Source organism: Lissotriton helveticus, chromosome 6 (genome assembly GCF_964261635.1).
Source record: "Lissotriton helveticus chromosome 6, aLisHel1.1, whole genome shotgun sequence".
NCBI lineage: Eukaryota > Metazoa > Chordata > Amphibia > Caudata > Salamandridae > Lissotriton > Lissotriton helveticus.
The window spans coordinates 1,360,597,282-1,360,614,436 of NC_136067.1; the positions used below are offsets into that span (position 1 = coordinate 1,360,597,282).

The window sequence follows — 17,155 nt, forward strand, 5'->3', positions numbered from 1 at the left end:
TCGGTTTTTGAAAATTGCAATATTCAAATAAAACTAAGGACAAATCAAACTAAGAACCAATCAAAATCAATGAATCAAAAAACAAAGGACTGGGAGCGACCCACTTATACTTAACTCTTACTTTTACTAATCAAAATATTATCCAGATTCTAACTGTCAAGTTCTACATGACCTAATGGTCTTTTTAAGAATACTCACGCCAAAAAGGTTATCAGTCAGGAGTGACATCATGTGGAGGATCAAAAATCAGGAAGGTCAGAAATATACTGGGCTGCAGAATCAAAGAATCTCCAGTATCCCCGTGCACAGAGTACCTTCTTAGTAGAATCTTGCTCTGTCCTCAGTTCATTTCAGTCTCCTGGCATGATCACTCCCACAGAAAGTCACTTCTCTGATGAGCCCCACGTGGGGCGCCAACTGAAGAACTTGGTAATTTTCGCTCAGGGAATACTTACTAATATAACAAGAACTTGGCACAAGACTCTGAAAATATGAAAAAGACATCTTTATTAAACACAATTAAGTGAGGCTACGTCACCCAACTGCCTTAGCAATTGAATGAGGCAGTCTGCTGAATGGTTTCAGCACAGACCTTTTATACCATTTATTATGCCCTAGGCACACATTTTCTCTTTGAAGTACATTATTGTTGGTCACTCCCAGGACGTGCACACAAAGCACTGTATGATGACAAACCCACTTTTCAGTTTGTCCAGCCCAAAATTATTCATCAAACAAACCCATAATAAACATTCTTCTTTAGACAAGCTGGACAAGACCCATAATGAAAAGGCCCGCAGCCCACACCATAAAGAAGGAACAGAAACAGATAGGAGCAAGATAAAGGGGTGTGTGCGTGTACAATAAACATTGCAATGTCCTGCTCTTTGATCTCTATCGGACCAGCTGCCTAACAAGGAACTGGCTCAACGAGGTCAGCCTCGGGCAAGGGAGTCACTTTCGTCAGGTCATGCAGGAGTCAGCACAAACCCATGCTATGGTTATGTCCTTAAATACTTGTTCTGCCACAGTGAGGGCCTACTGTAAGGGCAATCCACAAAATGGCTGCCGTTCACAAAATGGAAGCCAAGGGTTCAGTACGAAAATGACGATTTCGAGGTGAAATCGTTACTGGAATATGACGAAAATGCTTGTACATAGTGTACTAGCCATTCTCGGTCTTTTGATATAAAAATCGTCATGCTACGACAAAGTTTATTACACGAGTCCAGAATTTTCAGTACCACAATAATAGTCGCTGCGCGCATTGTGGGAGGCATCTCTCCGCATTCTGCAACCTGTTCAACTAGTTTTAGTAACTTAGGGATCAGTATATCAGGAAACGCTTTATAAAATGATGCTGGAAACCCATCATTGCCCGGAGCACTGCTAGCTTTCATAGAGGACAGAGCCCAGACTATCTCTTCACGGTTGAACGAGAAACTCTAGATGAGTGTTGGTGAGCCAGGGCAATTGAATATATGTGAGGTAATCAAGGATATTATCTTCGGAGGCCGGCCCTCTGGTAGAGTACAGGGTTGCATAATACTCTTAAATGATCTGCGGTCTGTTCATCAGTCATCTCGTCTCCGTTTGCGGAAGATTGCACCACAGGTGAGGGCATAGTTTGCCTGCGCTGCCTAGCTATCTTGGCTAGTACTGCACCAGGGCGATCGCTCTCACCGTAGGAACGGGCGATAGCGTATTTTCCTAAGTGTCTAACTTCGGCGTCCACCTTCTCGTGGTATTTGCTAATCGTCTGTGCAAGTTCCTGTGTCAGATCCGCATTTGGCTCTTGTACTATACGCGTCTCTATCTCCTGGAGGCAAGTTTCTAATAGCTTGAGGCGGTCCCTGATGGACCGAAGGACTCCAGCATGCTTAGAAATTATGACTCCGCGGATATATGCCTTAAAGGTCTCCCATACAGTTAGGAATGACTCCACCGTCCCCTCGTTCCTGTGGAAAAAGTCCTCAATGTCCGTTGCTAGTTCCTCACGAAAGGCATCGTCGAGCAAAGCGTACGGCGGCATGCGCCATGAGAAAGGGGGGGACGTTTCTGCAGGGTTCTCAGGGAAATCAGTACAGGGGAGTGGTCTGAATAGGTGCTTGGGAGCGTTACACAGGCATGCACCCCGGAGAGGAGCCAATAATCGATTCTAGTGTGTATATCGTGCTGTGATGAATAATGTGTATATCCCCCTTTTGTCGTATTTTTAGTCCTCCATACATCCTGTAAGCCCAGTCCAGCCATTTCCGCAGTAAGGGCACGTGAAGAAGCTGATGGTCGTCTACTAGGTCGGTCCGATCTATCTAGATCTGGCTGTAGTGTAAGGTTAAAGTCTCCCCCCCACAGGACATGTTCTTCACCTAGATCTCTGATCTTGTTAGCAAGAGTTACATAAAATGTAGGGCAGTCAAAATTAGGGCCATATGCGTTCATCACAGTAAAAGACGTACCTTTCCCAGCACATTTAGTGATGACATATCTGCCCTCAGTATCAGTCTCAATAGGCGTAAATGTGAAGCGTGATCTCGGGTTCACCCAAGTAAGCACTCCTCTGGAGCTAAAGGTAAAACCGGCCGCATGTACTCGGCCATGAAGGCCCCGATATCGCAGCGTGGAACTATCCTTCCTGAGGTGCGTCTCCTGTAGCAACGCAATATCTATGCCATGTCGAGTGAGATACTGAAGTACCTTCCTGACCTTCCTGCGATCATTCAGTCCCCTTATATTCCACGTTAGAAGAGTTATGCTGTCAGTGTCGTGCTCAGGGTGTGTCTGATGAGGGGATGAGGAGTGCACCTGATCATTATCGGTAACCGTCAAGTTTCCGGCCATGTTAATGGAATCGTCCGTATCTGTCCTCTGGCGTGTCCTCTAAATGTAAGGAAGCAACGTGTACTGCATTGTTTTATCATGTCCTCAGTGGTCTCTGTCACACTTCACAATTTGCTATTAGCAATAACAACAATGAACGAAAAAAACCTCCCCCCCCCCCCCCCTCCCCCACCAACGCTTGCCCAACCCCAACACGGCCGCGTCTCCCTGTCCTACCTTCCCCCCCCCTTCCTAGTAGTCCCTGAAGAATGCCCCCCTAACTCCACCCTCCCTCTACATCTGATTCTAAGTGCAGCAAGTAAAATAACACCAAAGAAAAACAAAACACCCCAAACGTTAACCTTTGGAGTAGAGTGTGGTACACACGCGGGGGCATAGGTAGCATGCACATTATGCGGATATATAAAAAACAATGCATTGTGTCCGCACAGTGTACCGCCCCTCCGTCTCAAGTAAGGCATACGATGAGAAAAACAAAACAAAACAAAATTAAGAAGGAAAGCAGTGCCCCACCAAACACATCAATAAGCAGTGTTGTTATCTAATGAGTGTATATATACACAGCTCGAACACTCCGTCCCGTGCACTATGTGCCCCGGCAGCCGCCGGCATTGGTGTTCAACTACTATGTTATCCATCAGTGTCTATACAACATAAGTGGTAACTACGAAGTCTCAGAGCAATTCCTGGTCAGTCGACCACATTCACACATCTCCTAACCTGATCAGTAGTCAACCATGGGACCCAGCAGGTGCAACTGCGCTGGCAGAAGGCTCTCAAATCAACAAGTTCCAGACCCCCAGTCCGGTTGCATCTGTTCATACCGTAACAGTCATGTGTAGTCCCTCTGTGAGCAGTACCCCTTGAGGAGACAGCCTCACCCAAAACGCTGACATCACAAACACTCCCAAACCGCAGGGCCTGTTGTTAATTATACCTCCCTTTACCGCTGTGAGTGTCTTCAGTCTTGTTCCTCCATGGGATCACCAATCTCCTCCTCAGCATACTCTTCTCTGCGCGCCGCCCTCGCATTCTGACGCCAGCCTTTCATAGCTTTCTGCAGCGCTTTCGGATCTGTGAATATAGTGGATCGTCCTTGCCTGTTGACTCTTAGCTTAGCAGGGTACAGCATCGCATAGTCTATTCCAAGATCACGCAATTACCTCTTCATGGGTGCAAATTGTCGCCTCGCCTCCTATACCCGAGCAGTGAAGTCTGGGAACAGGGATAATGTAGACCCTTCGTAGTTGAGTGGTTGTTTCTCCCGAGCTAACCGCAGAGCAGTGTCTCTGTCCCTGTAGTTGAGGAGCTTAGCCACTATAGGACGCGGTGGGGCCTCCGGCTTTGTTCTTGGGCCACGGGTGCGATGTGCTCTCTCAATAACTAACATTTCTGAGAAAACGTGATCACCGAGCAGCTTCTTCAGTAATGCGTATATTGCATCTACAGGAGCGCGCCTCCAAATCCTCCGCTTTGTCTTGCAGAACTTGAATCACTTTGCCCAATTGTTTATGCTCAGTGTCCAATGTCGTTTGCGCTTCCTCCACTTCCCCAATTCTGCGTTCCGACATGTCAATACGTTCGGCATGCCTGTCCAGCCTCTCCGCCATCCGGTCCATACGGTACGTAAGTGCGTCCATCTTAGTACCTAGGGAAGCAATGCCGCTCTGCAAGTTCTTTTCCATAGCTAGTAATAGACCTTTGATGTCTGGCTCCGTTGACTCCCCTACTCCGGATTGGCCATGGTCATCAGTTGTCTCATCAGGTGGAGGATCCATGGCTTTGGTCTTCTTGGCGTTCTCAAAGGTAAGCTTAGGTGGAGTACGATCCGGACGCCCCATGGTGGTACCAAGCAGCTTCTTGATTATTCTCTATAGGGACTCCGCGCCGGTAACTCTGTTTCCTCTGGCTGCGTCAATCTGTGTCCCTCTGTACTTAGGAATGCAACTGAGAATGTCCCGTTATACTTGCAGTGCTCTCCTGTACGTGCGGGCTTACTCAGTCTAGTAAGGTAACTCCAATCTCCAAGTCAGAGAGAGTACGGGGAAGCGGTTCGAGTTCGCGTCTGGCACAACCGACGCGGTCCCAGCAGGGCTAAATCTTACCAGGGGAAGCGAACAGCTTCAGATCTCCTGTACCATGTAGCCCGTGATTAGCGTTGTGGAGTACGTGTCTGCCAAGCAGCAATGCAGTTGTTGATGACTGCGTCAGTACAACCTGCATGTGTATCAACCTCCAGTGCTAACTCAGAGTCCAGTCCCCGCACCAGTTTCCAATTGCGCCTTTATCACTGCTAAGGGCTCCGCGATGTGGAGGGGGTCCAGGAGAGCACCCTGCGCCGATCCCTCAGTGGCAATTCCTAGGCCGAGATGCATGCCCCATCAGTGTACCGTCTGTTATACGTGCTCTCCCTCAGTTATGTTGATCTACCACACATGTAGCAGGTCTCACTCCGCCAGGGGGGCCTCATCAATTTTAAGCAAGGTTCCCAACTGTATTACACGCTCTAGGTCTAGAGGGGGCTCCGAGGCCGATATTGGTGTCGATCCCTATTATCCACCAAGCACCGGCAGGCCCATCCAGCCCACGTGCGTTTCGCCGCCGACAATTCCGTGGAGGTGCAATCGGGCCCAACACTGCCGCTCTCACAGTCTCTCCTCGGCGTGGATCATACTGCTCACCCGCACCTTCCGGTAAGCGCCCGGGTGGGTACAGTACTCTCCCTGCAGGGGGGGAGGAACGATGGAGCATCTCCACCTCCTACTTCGCACTCCACACGGCTCCGCTCGGGGGTGAGGGCCTAGAGGCCTAGCGGAATCGCCAAAGCTGAGGACTCAATTACATCTCTGGGTCCGCCCTGTGCCGCACTATCAGCGCGTCTCACCCTGATCTGTCCGGCGGCCTCCCACGGCCGCTCCAGGTCACTCGCCTTCTCACGTCGCGCTGCTCCCGGGGAATCTCTCGACCACACAGCAACACCGGGGGGTCCCGAGCAGGAGACCTCAGCAGTACTGTTGCTTTCGAGCGTCGCTGCTTCCCACAGGCCGCGTCTCCTACGACACACGCGGCCAGCCGAGGGAACCAGTTTTCAGGTGTTCCTCACCGTGCAATGCGCCCAAAAGCTGCCAACACGTTCCAAAACTGTTCCGGTCCCAATGTGGGGCTTTTTGAAGATTCAGAGGGCACTGCCACCCCAGGATAATTGTACGGATGGGTTCTGAGACGGAGGAGCCGACGGATCAGGCGGCCATCTCCTTCGCTGGCTAGCTTCGCCCCCCCGTTTCTGCAATATTCACGGTAGTTACTGATAGTATTGCTAGTGTTACAGACTGGTGGTTTGGATTTGATTATAGTGTTGACATGGTAAGGTTGTACATGGTGACCCTTACGTTGTCTTTGTCTCTTTTAGGAAATTATGGTGCAAAACAGGGCCAATAACGATGGTGCGTGCTTCGCGTGAAGAAAGAGGAAGGACAGCCAAGATCAAGGATCTATGTAGATGGCATGAACACTTTTGATGGACTTATAGGACAATACCTCTTGGAACTATGGGAATTGTAGTCCCGTTTTGAGTTTTCAGTTGGTTTTTCTGTAAATTGGTGTTTCTTTCCCCCTTTTTAGGAAATGATTGAAGTTTGATGCTTTTCTGGCTGCTGAAAAAATTGGTTGGATAATAAAGCGAAGAGAGAAAAGCATAATCTTCGCCTCCATGTCCTTAATAGAATTGAAACTTACTATTACTATACTAGGCACATTTCGATTCAACCCAGATCTAATCGTGACTGGCGGTAAGTGTCTGGAAAGTTTCAGTGCTCAGTCTATCATCTTATTGCGTGTGCTTTGTTTACCCTCAGTTGCCAGAGTATGCCCAGACGTGGCACTGTGCCACTGTATTCCAGGTAGCCTGGCTTATGAGGGGTGACACCCCTAAACTGGTCCCAGGATTCTTGTTTCCGGTCCAGGGAAGACCTGGCTTGGCTGTTTGGGCTGGACTGTTCCCATGAGGGACAGAATCAAGACTGATTTGCATATGGCTGGGTCTGAACTTGGGTGGCAAAGTGAGCAAAAGAATGATGATGATGATTTCAACCCAGATCTAATAGTGACTGGGAGTGAGGGTCTGAAAAATGTCAACGCTCCATCCATCTCCTTGTTTGCTCCTGTAAAGCGCTCCGATATCCTTGGGCAAGTATACACTATATAAAACTAAAACAAAAATATGTTTAGATGTATTTAATGCTTAACCTGTATTTCTTCCCCCTTATGAGTGGTTCAGAGGAGGATCTAGTATACTCATTGCTGCATTGTCTGGATATTTTATCACTTCAATTTGGATCTCGTGAATGATGTTGTCTTTACATAGGTCATCCTCTGCCAATGGCCACCCACAGCACTTGACTCTATAAAGGCAACTTCTCGCTTGGTTTAGTGAAAGACATTTACACTATAGTGAGGAACCCTGAACCAAACACCTGAAGGCATTATTTTTTTTCATGTCATCTTTCCAAACGTATTCAGGACTCCAGTGCCTCACTGGGCCCTACAGCACGCTCAAGAAGAAGGTGAGACATAAGCTTTTTGCCGCTGTAAACCTTTTTGCAAGCACTTCACTCAATATATGTGCCCTCCTTCCCCCAAACAGTTATTCATGCATTTTAATAACTAATTATTGGGTTGTGTAATATTTTTCACCCTTCATGGTCAGTAATCCTAGAGTTGTGTGCTTCATACAGCGCATTTACTACAATTCTTATATTCTTATTTTGTTTCTCCACCCCTCCCCCTCTAGCATGTACCATGTTTGCTCAAAGAAAGTCAAGGAGCTCCACCTTGGATGGTGTCAAATCCCGGGGCTCTGCATTTGTGGAAACACTACAAAGGATTGGCTACCCTAAAGCAGCGGACCTTCAAGGAAATAGTTTTGATTGGCTGTACGAGGACCTAGAGTCTGCACACTTCCTCAACTGGTTCTGTGGTTTGGATGAAAGCAATGTGGTGTCCCAAACCGAAATAAAAGCGTTCCAACAGTTGCAAGCCGCCAAAGAGACCATAATGGTGGAGGAGGAGTTGGAACAAGCTGTGTCGAGCTGGCAAATGTCCATGACCAGCAGTGCTGTGGAGGGATGGGGTCTGGAGAAAGAGGTAAAGCACCTCCGATGCCTCAAGGAGCGGCAAAATACTGTATTGGACAAGGTACGAGCTTGCTGCTCCATTCAGGCATATCAATCCAACTCTCTAAATGATTGTGTGAAAAATGCTGAGAGGGATTTGAAAAAGCTTTACCCTAAACTGGGAGATGAAAATATCAAGCAAAATGATACCCTTTCACAAACGAGTAAAATAATCCCGAAGCTGATACCTTGGCACGATGAATACTGCAGGCCCCCAACCACACCACTTCTATTCTCAGAGAACAATCTATCTCAGTATAACCGCCTAGAGGATACCTGTATGAAAGCTGTGACAGAATATATAATGCTAGTAAAGGAGGCAAGCTTTAATGCTGCACCAATGAAGGAGGTAACAAAGGAAGTGCTGGAATGTAGCACGGAGAACACCAACAAAGACCTGGAACAAGAACTCCTACAGCTAGAAAAGAATCATGTCTGCAGATTGAGGGAGCAGCTCTCCCTTGAAGCAACAGAGCATAGAACCTCAGCTGGACTGAAGTATGCTGAAGAGTTGTTGGGATTACTTAGCAGCCAGGTAAGTCCTCTTATTCCAAGCCATTGTCCTACCAAATTGAGCTTTCACCACGGTTTTCACCGATGCCATCTAAGTTTCTGTGTGGATGAAACCTTACTACATTCATCCAACAGGAAAGGCATTAGGGGGGTGCAAGGAGTGCATAGTAATGTAAAGACAAAAAAGTTGAGTTAAGAACGTGAACATATGATCCAGACAGGGGGCCCGATTCACAGAACTAACTTAAGACAAAATCCACAGAAGCCACCTACTCATTTTGGTATTCACAGAAGACACTTACTCATTTCGGTATTCACAGAAGTTAGGAGTCCTAACTTTAGGACTCCTAAATGCCTTCTGTGAAAACCAAAAGTCTTAAAGTTAGGATTTTTCTCAGTTTAGGAGTAGTAAAGTTAGTACTCCTAACTTTACTACTCCTAAACTGAGAAAAATCTTAACTTTAAGACTTTCGTTAGTCACAGAAGGCATTTATCAGTCCTAAAGTTAGGACTCCTAACTTCTGTGAATACCGAAATGAGTAAGTGCCTTTTGTGAATACCAAAATGGTAGTAAGTTTAGGATTTTGTCTTCAGTTAGTTCTGTGAATCGGGTCCATGGTGTCTGATTTGGGGAATCCTTACAAATGATTTGCTACCCTAAACAGCTTACCTTTGAAGAAATAGTTTTGATTAGATCTACCATTGTTTCAAGCTAACCAGTCTATGCAGATTATTTTGTAGACCGTATCATTGGCTCTAGGTACTTAAACCGCTACAATGTAATGTATTGTATTGTAATTGCATTTATATAGCGCTTACAAGGTGTCTAAGCGTTTTTTTGGCGAGTAGCAGGCTACTCCGGAACTCAAAAGGATTCGCGGTGAATTAGTATAATGATATATGAAATTAATTTAAGTGGTGAATATGTTATTTGGATTGAAAGGATAGTGGAGAGATGGAAGAGAGAAGGGTTTGGATTTACATAGCGCTTGCTTCCGCTAATGAGGTGTTGAAGCACATTTCTGCGAGTAACAGTCTACTCCGGAACCCAAACCGGATTAGTGGGGAATTAGTATAGGGAAATATGAAATTAATTTGAGCAGTGGACATGTTTGTCTGTTATTTGGATTGAAAAAGAATGGTGAGGGGATAGAAGAGGGAAGGGTCTAGGAAGTTTTTTTTAATTTTGTTTGGTTTTTCTTTGGCAGTTCATAGCAGTAGGAGGGGAGTTTGGGATGAGTAAAGAGAAGGTGGAGGGGGAAGTGTCAGAGGGAAGTGTTTAGAAAAGCTTGTTTTGGAGATCTGAATATTAACCGCTTTGCCGCGGTGGACATTCCTGTGCGCAGGTCGGACGGAGGTATGGAATGAGAAATAGGTTAGTGCATTGGAAAGTAGTAGAATGAGGTTTGAGATGAGTCAGCGTGGAGGTAGAGTATATATTACAGAACTCCCTCCATAAACTCTTGTGGAAGTTGGAGGACAGTGAGGTAGAACAAGACAGGCAGCTAGTAGTGTTCTTTTTTTATGCACTGTATTACATGTTGCTGTGAAGTATTTCTTTTTTCAAATAGAAAAGCACTCGGATAGCATTTACTTATTGGGGTCTGTGTGGTTGTTGAGCTCTGAGGGCCTGTTTCGCAAAGTCAAACCTACACTTTTGTGCGAGTCCATGACCCCAGGTTAGTACCCTGAATTGGTAGGGATCTTTGTTGACAAAGGATAGCCTCTTACCTGTAACTCCTGTTATCTCGCAGGGGAATTTCCATTCTTGTCACTAGAACTGAAGAGTCACCACCCCCCAAATATATCCTCTCAAGTGTAGCCCCTGCCCTTTCCCAAAAAGGCCTGAAGAAAAACCCAAGAACAAAAGTCACCTTGTAAAAAATGCACTTGCCCGACTTAAATGTTTTGTTTGAAACAAGTGTATTAATAAATGTGCCTTCTCTTATTTACTATACACAGGGCCACTGGAATTATGTGGCAGGAGAGCTTCAAATTATGCTGCACGGTAGACTTAATGATGTAACGGCACAAGGCAAATTATGCGGCATAGTGCCTGCCACTTTTTAAAAAAAACATATTTTATTGCATTTTTATAGTACCATTTGGGCGATCGCCCAACATAATCCAATTGAAAACAATGTATGGACATGTTACAAGACATGGGGACACCCATGGGTACCATTCTTATATAAAACCAACAAGAAGAAACTGAAACCTTTACTCGGACCTTCCCACCTCACCCGCATTGGCAAGCAAATTGCAATATATGTGAATATCTAAAGAAACAATACCTCATACATTATGGCCCACAAAAAGCCCATGGAAATATTTGCGGGGATTGTGAAGGAAGAGGAGGGTGGACAACACCCCAGTACTCAGCCCATCTAGCCCATATTTTTCTATGCTTTTGGGGGCAGCTCCTCGCTTGAAACACTATCTCAACGCCCATACATTTGTCCAGCTCTTGTCGCCACTTTACTATTGTTGGTGGTAGTGTAACCTTCCATAACTACGGAATATCATGTTTCGCGATCGTGAGAGCAAGGAAAAGTCAGTGCTGCTTATAGCTATTTTCACCTATGCCCTGTGTGCTATAAAGCAGGAATAGTCGAGGATTGTATGCAAGGTCCCAGGACAGTACCTCTTTAAGGCCGTTTGAAACTCTGCACCAGAAGGTCAGTAAAGCAGTGCAACTCCATACCGTGTGGAGAAATGGTCCCTCCTCCCTGTCGCAGAGAAGACATTGAGGGGCTACAATGACTCCCATCCTCCAAAGACGGACACGGGTGTAATATGCACGGTGGGCATACTTAAACTGAATAAGACTGTATCTGGAGGCTACCGCAACGCCCCGGCGACTAGCTATCTCCTCCGCCCAGTCCTCATCCTGCCACGCCTTCCTCGTTTTGTGAAGTCGTGATGGAATGTGTGGTCAGTGTTCGGTAGATTTGTCGGATTGTGTGTGCGCCTAGATCGCCTAGATCACCCATGAGGAGGCGGCCCTCCAACGGATGATATTCAGGGAGGTCAGGTAAGTTTGTAAGTGAGGGGTTCAAAGCATGGCATAACTGGCGGTATCTGTAGAACTGGGTTTTATGGAGGTGGAATTCCACCTGCAGTTGCTGAAAGGATTTTAGGGTGGTACCCCGCATAACCTCACCTAATGTGGAAATGCCAATCGAGTCCCACTGGCAGAACCCCTTCAATGCGACCACCTGGCGCATATAGTTACGGTACCACAGGGGCGTCATTTGTGTGACCCGCATGTGCCACCCCATTCGGTGGACGGTGTACCGCCATAGTCTGATCGTCGTTCGAGTAGCATGTGTTAAAAAGTCCAGATTCTGTGCACTATATAGCAACCGTAGGAGGGGAGTCCTCTCCATGGTGGTATGTTCCTGAGCGAACGTAGGGTCCACAGGTGAATTATACCACCAATTATTGATGACTAAAAGGTGGGCAGCTATCTAATTGTAGTCCACATCAGCGGCAGAGATGCCGCCGCTGTAGGTGGATTGCGCACAGGTCTGTAGCGCTACTCTAATCTCCCCTCCCCCTAAAAGAATTTGTTATGTATAGCGTTAATTTGGGCAAACCACGCTCGTGGTATATGATATGGAAAATGTTGAAGTCTGTAGAGCACTCTGGGGAGCAAGACCATCTTGAAGATGGCCGAAGGTCCATACAGCGAGAGGTAGGGAGGACCAGACAGTAGTCTTGTTGCGGAGGCTGGCAAGGAGCGGATATGTTGCGCACCCAAGATATCTTCAGACAGGGAGACACAAACACTCCGAGATATTAGAACCTGTCTGTAGCATGTTTGAGCTGAGATGCCCACATAGCTTTACCCTGCTGACCGCACCCCGGGAACAATACTGATTTAGCGGGGTTAGCGTGAAGCCCAGTCATTTGTCCATAGACCCGGAGGATCTGCAGGATACGTGGTCCCGAGATCCATGGGTCTGTCATAAAAAACAAGACGTCATCTGCATATAGTGCAATATGGTCTGGCTGTGAGTGTGGCCAGTCAAAGCCTCTAAGAACCGGATCCCCATGAACCCATGCCGCCAGGGGCTCTACCGCCAAGGCGAAAAGAAGGGGTGGTACAGGCGGGCAACCCTGCCGTGTGCCACGGCTGATGGGGAAGAAGGGGGGATCGATGACCCGCAATATGTACTGAGGCCATTGGTTTAGTATACAGTAGGCGCACGCAGGCCAGAAAGCATGGACCGAAATTGATCGCCTCCAATATTTGGAATAAATACTCCTAGCTAATGGAATCAAAGGCCTTATCTATATTGGCTAGGAGCAAAGCCGCGGGGCGGCCTATCTCCGGAGCCAAGGCCATAACGTTATGGATCCGACAGATGTTATGGCGGTTTGCCCGGTGTGGCATAAAGCCGGATTGGTCCAAATGGACTAAATCATGGATGCAGGCCTGCAGGTGGTTTCTAAGACTTTCCCTAATAACTTGGTTTCGAAATTGATTAGGGAGATAGGGCGGTAGGAGGATGGGTCCTCCAGTGGGAAGCCGGGCTTTAAAAAGAGGACAATTTCAGCCTGGCGCCAGTCCGAAGGCAGGAGTTGCTTCTCAAGGGATTCATGTATTGCTTCCAGCAAGTGGGGGCCCAGTGTGACCATTTTCGAGCAGAGGAACTCCATAGGGCACCCATTGGGACCCGGGGCCCGCCCTTGTCGCATCGCAGTCAACGCAGCCATCAACTCTTCTATGATAATGGGGTCGTCTAACTGATCTTGCATCTGATCTAATCACCTCTGCTATCTGGTCCTCCGAAAGCTGTTCTTTCCGGGCATATAATGCAGCAAAATGATGCGAAAACTCCTCCACCACCTCCCTAAGGGATGTAAGTAAGGCACCATCTCTACCCCAAATTGTTGGAACTGTGGCTAGGGCATGCCCAGCTTGACAGTCTGTGTAACATTTTGCTGGGTTTGTCTCCCCATTTGGTATATGCGGTATTGAGACGCCAGCCAGATTTCTTTTGCTTCCTCAATTAGATGTTGGTGTAGCTGCTGTTGCACAAGTGACCAGTTTCTTTGAAGGATTGGAGTTGGATCCTGAGCATAGTGAGTCTCCAAGGATATACACTGAGTCTCCAACTCCGTCCGCTGTGCGGAGCGTTTCTGTTTGTCGTTAGACCTAGAGCTGATGTACAGCCTTTTGATAGTGGGTTTCAGGGCCTCCACAGGGTTCCCATAGACAGTACTGAGTCAGTACTTAAGGTGAAATATTCTTGAATTGCTGTGTGTAAACACTTGATAATCGGGGTCCTGCAGATACCAGGGAGACATCTGCCATCTAAAGGGAGGCTTTTGATGTTGCAAGAGGAGTGTCACTGTGACCAGAGAATGATCGGACAACCCTCTTAGAAGATGAGAGACCCGGGCAAATCTATGTATATATCTTTGTTGTATGAACAGGTATTCTAGGCGAGACATGGAACCATGAACAGCTGTGTAGGTTGTCTCAGCGGGATGGTATGCCACCCAACCCAGCGTCCTGGCAAACAACAGTTTTGTGGCAACATCCAGAGGGTCTAACCCTGATCCCAGTCTCCGATCAAGTTGGGACATGGTATCATTCCAGTCGCCCCCTAAGAGACGGGCCCGCAGGGAGTTTGCCCCACAGTCGGGTGACATTCTCTACAAACGTGGACCCTAGAGGTGGGGGAGCGTACACACTGCCTAGGCTGAGTGATTCCCCGTAGGGTATTCCCAACAAGCCGATAAATCTGCCACCTGGGTCAGTCTAGTGTTTGGTATAAATGAAGGGAACGCGGCAGTGGATAAGAATTGCTATTCCGCGGGAACCCCTAGTGAAAAACGCATGAAACACCTGCTGGTACACAAACCTTGCGAGGAAGGGAGCCTTATTGCCCATGAGATGTCTCCTGTAGGAGGAGAATGTCAGCCCTGTAGCGTTTAGCCTGTCTTCGGACAGCCCCCAGTTTGACCTTATTGAGCAACCCTCTAACATTCCATGTCACCACTGTCAGGTCACCTACGTGTGCTACTGCTGCCTGAGTTGCCATGTGTACAAGCGGGGTCTGTGAGTAATAGTACGCCAAATGGAGATAGGGAGGTGCGTCTGCGCATGTAAACAACTCTAAATACAAAAGGTCCCCCCTCCTCTGCAACCCCTCCACCCCCGATACTGCCAAGAACTAAGAGCATCTGTTGCTGTGAGGAGTACGCCAGGATCCCAACCAAGGATCCCAGAGCCCCCCTCCCCAATGGATCCCACCCATCCCATAGAACATAAACCATGGGGGACAAGTGTCCGTGCAGGTCAGCCGCAGTGCATAGTCTCCACCTTCTTTGGGTGCAGAGTAGGCGGAGTAACTCCAAACTATGGACGTGCAGAATTATGTCCGCGAGGTATCAGACTGTGTGTCAATCAGGGCACGAGAAGTGTCGGTCAGACCCGGAGAGATGTCGCTATTTCGATTTTGTCCTGCGTAATCTGTTCCGCTGCGAGCCTCTAGAAGAGTCCGACACCAGTGGTAGTGGGGAGTGCGGTTTCAAATGGGCCCTCTCGTCCGACCATGTAAACTGCTTCGGAAGAGTCAAGTCAAGAATGCTTTATTCGACAACTTAATGTCATAAAAGTAACCATATACTTCAACAGTGCAATTCATTAACACATCTTAAACATTCGGGATTTGTTAAAAAAACATTCCTAATATCAGCCAAGTAACCAAGGCTAAAAATACATACAAGACAAAAACATAATATAAACAATAAAGTGCAAATGAGCAAACGTGGTCAAATACAAAAAAAACTCAACTTACATTGTTCCTGTAATCAACCAGAAAATCGAATCACTGGGATGCATATGGTACATGGACATTTTATAAAGTGCAAAGTGCAGAATAAAGGAAATTCAAAGTGAAATAGTCCATATTTATAATATTCCTAGTGTCATTCAGATGACCAAGACCCTGTATACTTGCCGTACAAAAACATTGTAAAAGGTGCAAAGTGGCAAACTCGATAGAAAATGATCGTCCCCATTTAAGACACGCAGTGGGTCTCCGAGTAAAAACCTATTAAAACATAATGACAGTTAAAAAGCCAATTTTTTTCTGCGCCTAATTGCTCCTGTTAAAAAACTAGCACCCCCAAAACAGACCATGGGGGAAGATGACATTTGGAGGTACAGTAGGGCTGGCCTAACTTGCACAAAGTGACAATCTCTGAGTAAAGGTAATATACATTTCTTACGTAAGGAGACCTAATAATCACAAAAGAAAATCAAGTGGAGAATGTCCTTTTCAGAGAAATTGTCACAAGGACAGGGTTCTAAGGTGCCAAGTTTAGAAAAGCCCTGGGGAACTGACAAGAGCCAGGGAGCCATTTGCAAATGAAATCTTGTTAAGTCGAAACGATTACCAACAGTTCATAGGTAAGGTTGGACTTGTTATGCATGGATAATGTAACATAACGTCTTACCATTGGTCTTAACCGCTCCTTTTCTTCCCTTAAGCCCTGGTGCTTAATCAGAAACTGGTGTTTAATATTTCTTTTTTTAAGTTTATCCATGGGTTTAGGACTTCGGAATAAATCAGGGCAGCATAACCAATTTGTCAGTTCCTTTAAGTACTTTAACCAGGGGATATATTCAGCTCTATCTAGCGCTAGACAATCCGAAATTAATATTTGGTTTAAATTTATAATAGGGCTTGCCCACACTCTCAGCCATTGGATTAATGGGACCACTGCGATCTGGTCTGATATGTAACCCACCCCTAGTTCTTCATGTATTATATATGCCAGGGTGGAGTGCGGGACTGCTAAGATCTTGCGTAAAAACTTGTCTTCCTCAAGCTGAATGTCCTTTACTTCTTTATAACCCCAGATGTATCCCTATGGCAGTGACATTTTTCCTTATGTATCTTCATAAGTGCCGAAATGGGCTTTGACCCTAGTCTTTTGGCAAAATTTAGTGTTGCCCCTGTTGCTCTAGCGAGTTTTTATTTTTTTATTTTTTTTTGCACGTGATTTGTGGGCGCCATGACCCGCGCTCGTCAAAAAGTACCCCCAAGTAAGGGAAAGTTGGAACCTTCTATCCCTTTACAATAGAATGTGTTCTTTTTTTGGGGATTTACCAGGGCCAATAGACCTAGTATGTGATTTCTTAAAATTTGTTGAGAGATCTAAAGAGTCCATAAAAGTTATAAAAGCATTTAAAAGAGATTGGAGACCCACTGCTATTCTAGCTAATATGACGGTTATCTGCAATAAAAGTGCGGGGATCATCTTGTTGCCAAACCTAGGGATGTCTTTGCAGCTGCCTATTAAAAAATCTCCCAATTTATTTATGTATAGTGTGAATAAGAGGGGAGCCAGGATACAACCTTGGCGTACCCCTCTTTTGACTTTCCGGCGGTAGTTAAATCCTCATTACTGTTGTACCTGACAGCTGCTGTGTTCTCATGAGTAGCGTGTAAGAAATTCACGAGCTCTGTTTTGAGGCCCATATCACTTAGAATTGACCACAAGTTTGATTGGTTAACAGTCGAAGGCTTGTGTCCGGTCCACAAATGCCAAATGTATGATCCCCTTTTTGGCAATGGTGTACTTCCCTATTGCTAAGTGTAAATTTA

General features: G+C 46.5%; 1 protein-coding gene across 4 annotated transcripts in view; it reads left to right on the top strand.

The window, feature by feature from the left end:
- LOC144761737 (HAUS augmin-like complex subunit 3) overlaps positions 1 to 17,155 on the top strand; it is a 185,909-nt gene that overhangs the window by 59,749 nt on the left and 109,005 nt on the right. For all 4 annotated transcript variants that reach the window (XM_078646988.1, XM_078646989.1, XM_078646987.1 and 1 more), the window contains one exon: positions 7,631 to 8,547. In XM_078646988.1, the coding sequence (XP_078503114.1) occupies positions 7,639 to 8,547 (909 nt within the window). In that variant the 5' untranslated portion in view covers positions 7,631 to 7,638. The remainder of the gene's footprint in view (positions 1 to 7,630; positions 8,548 to 17,155) is intronic.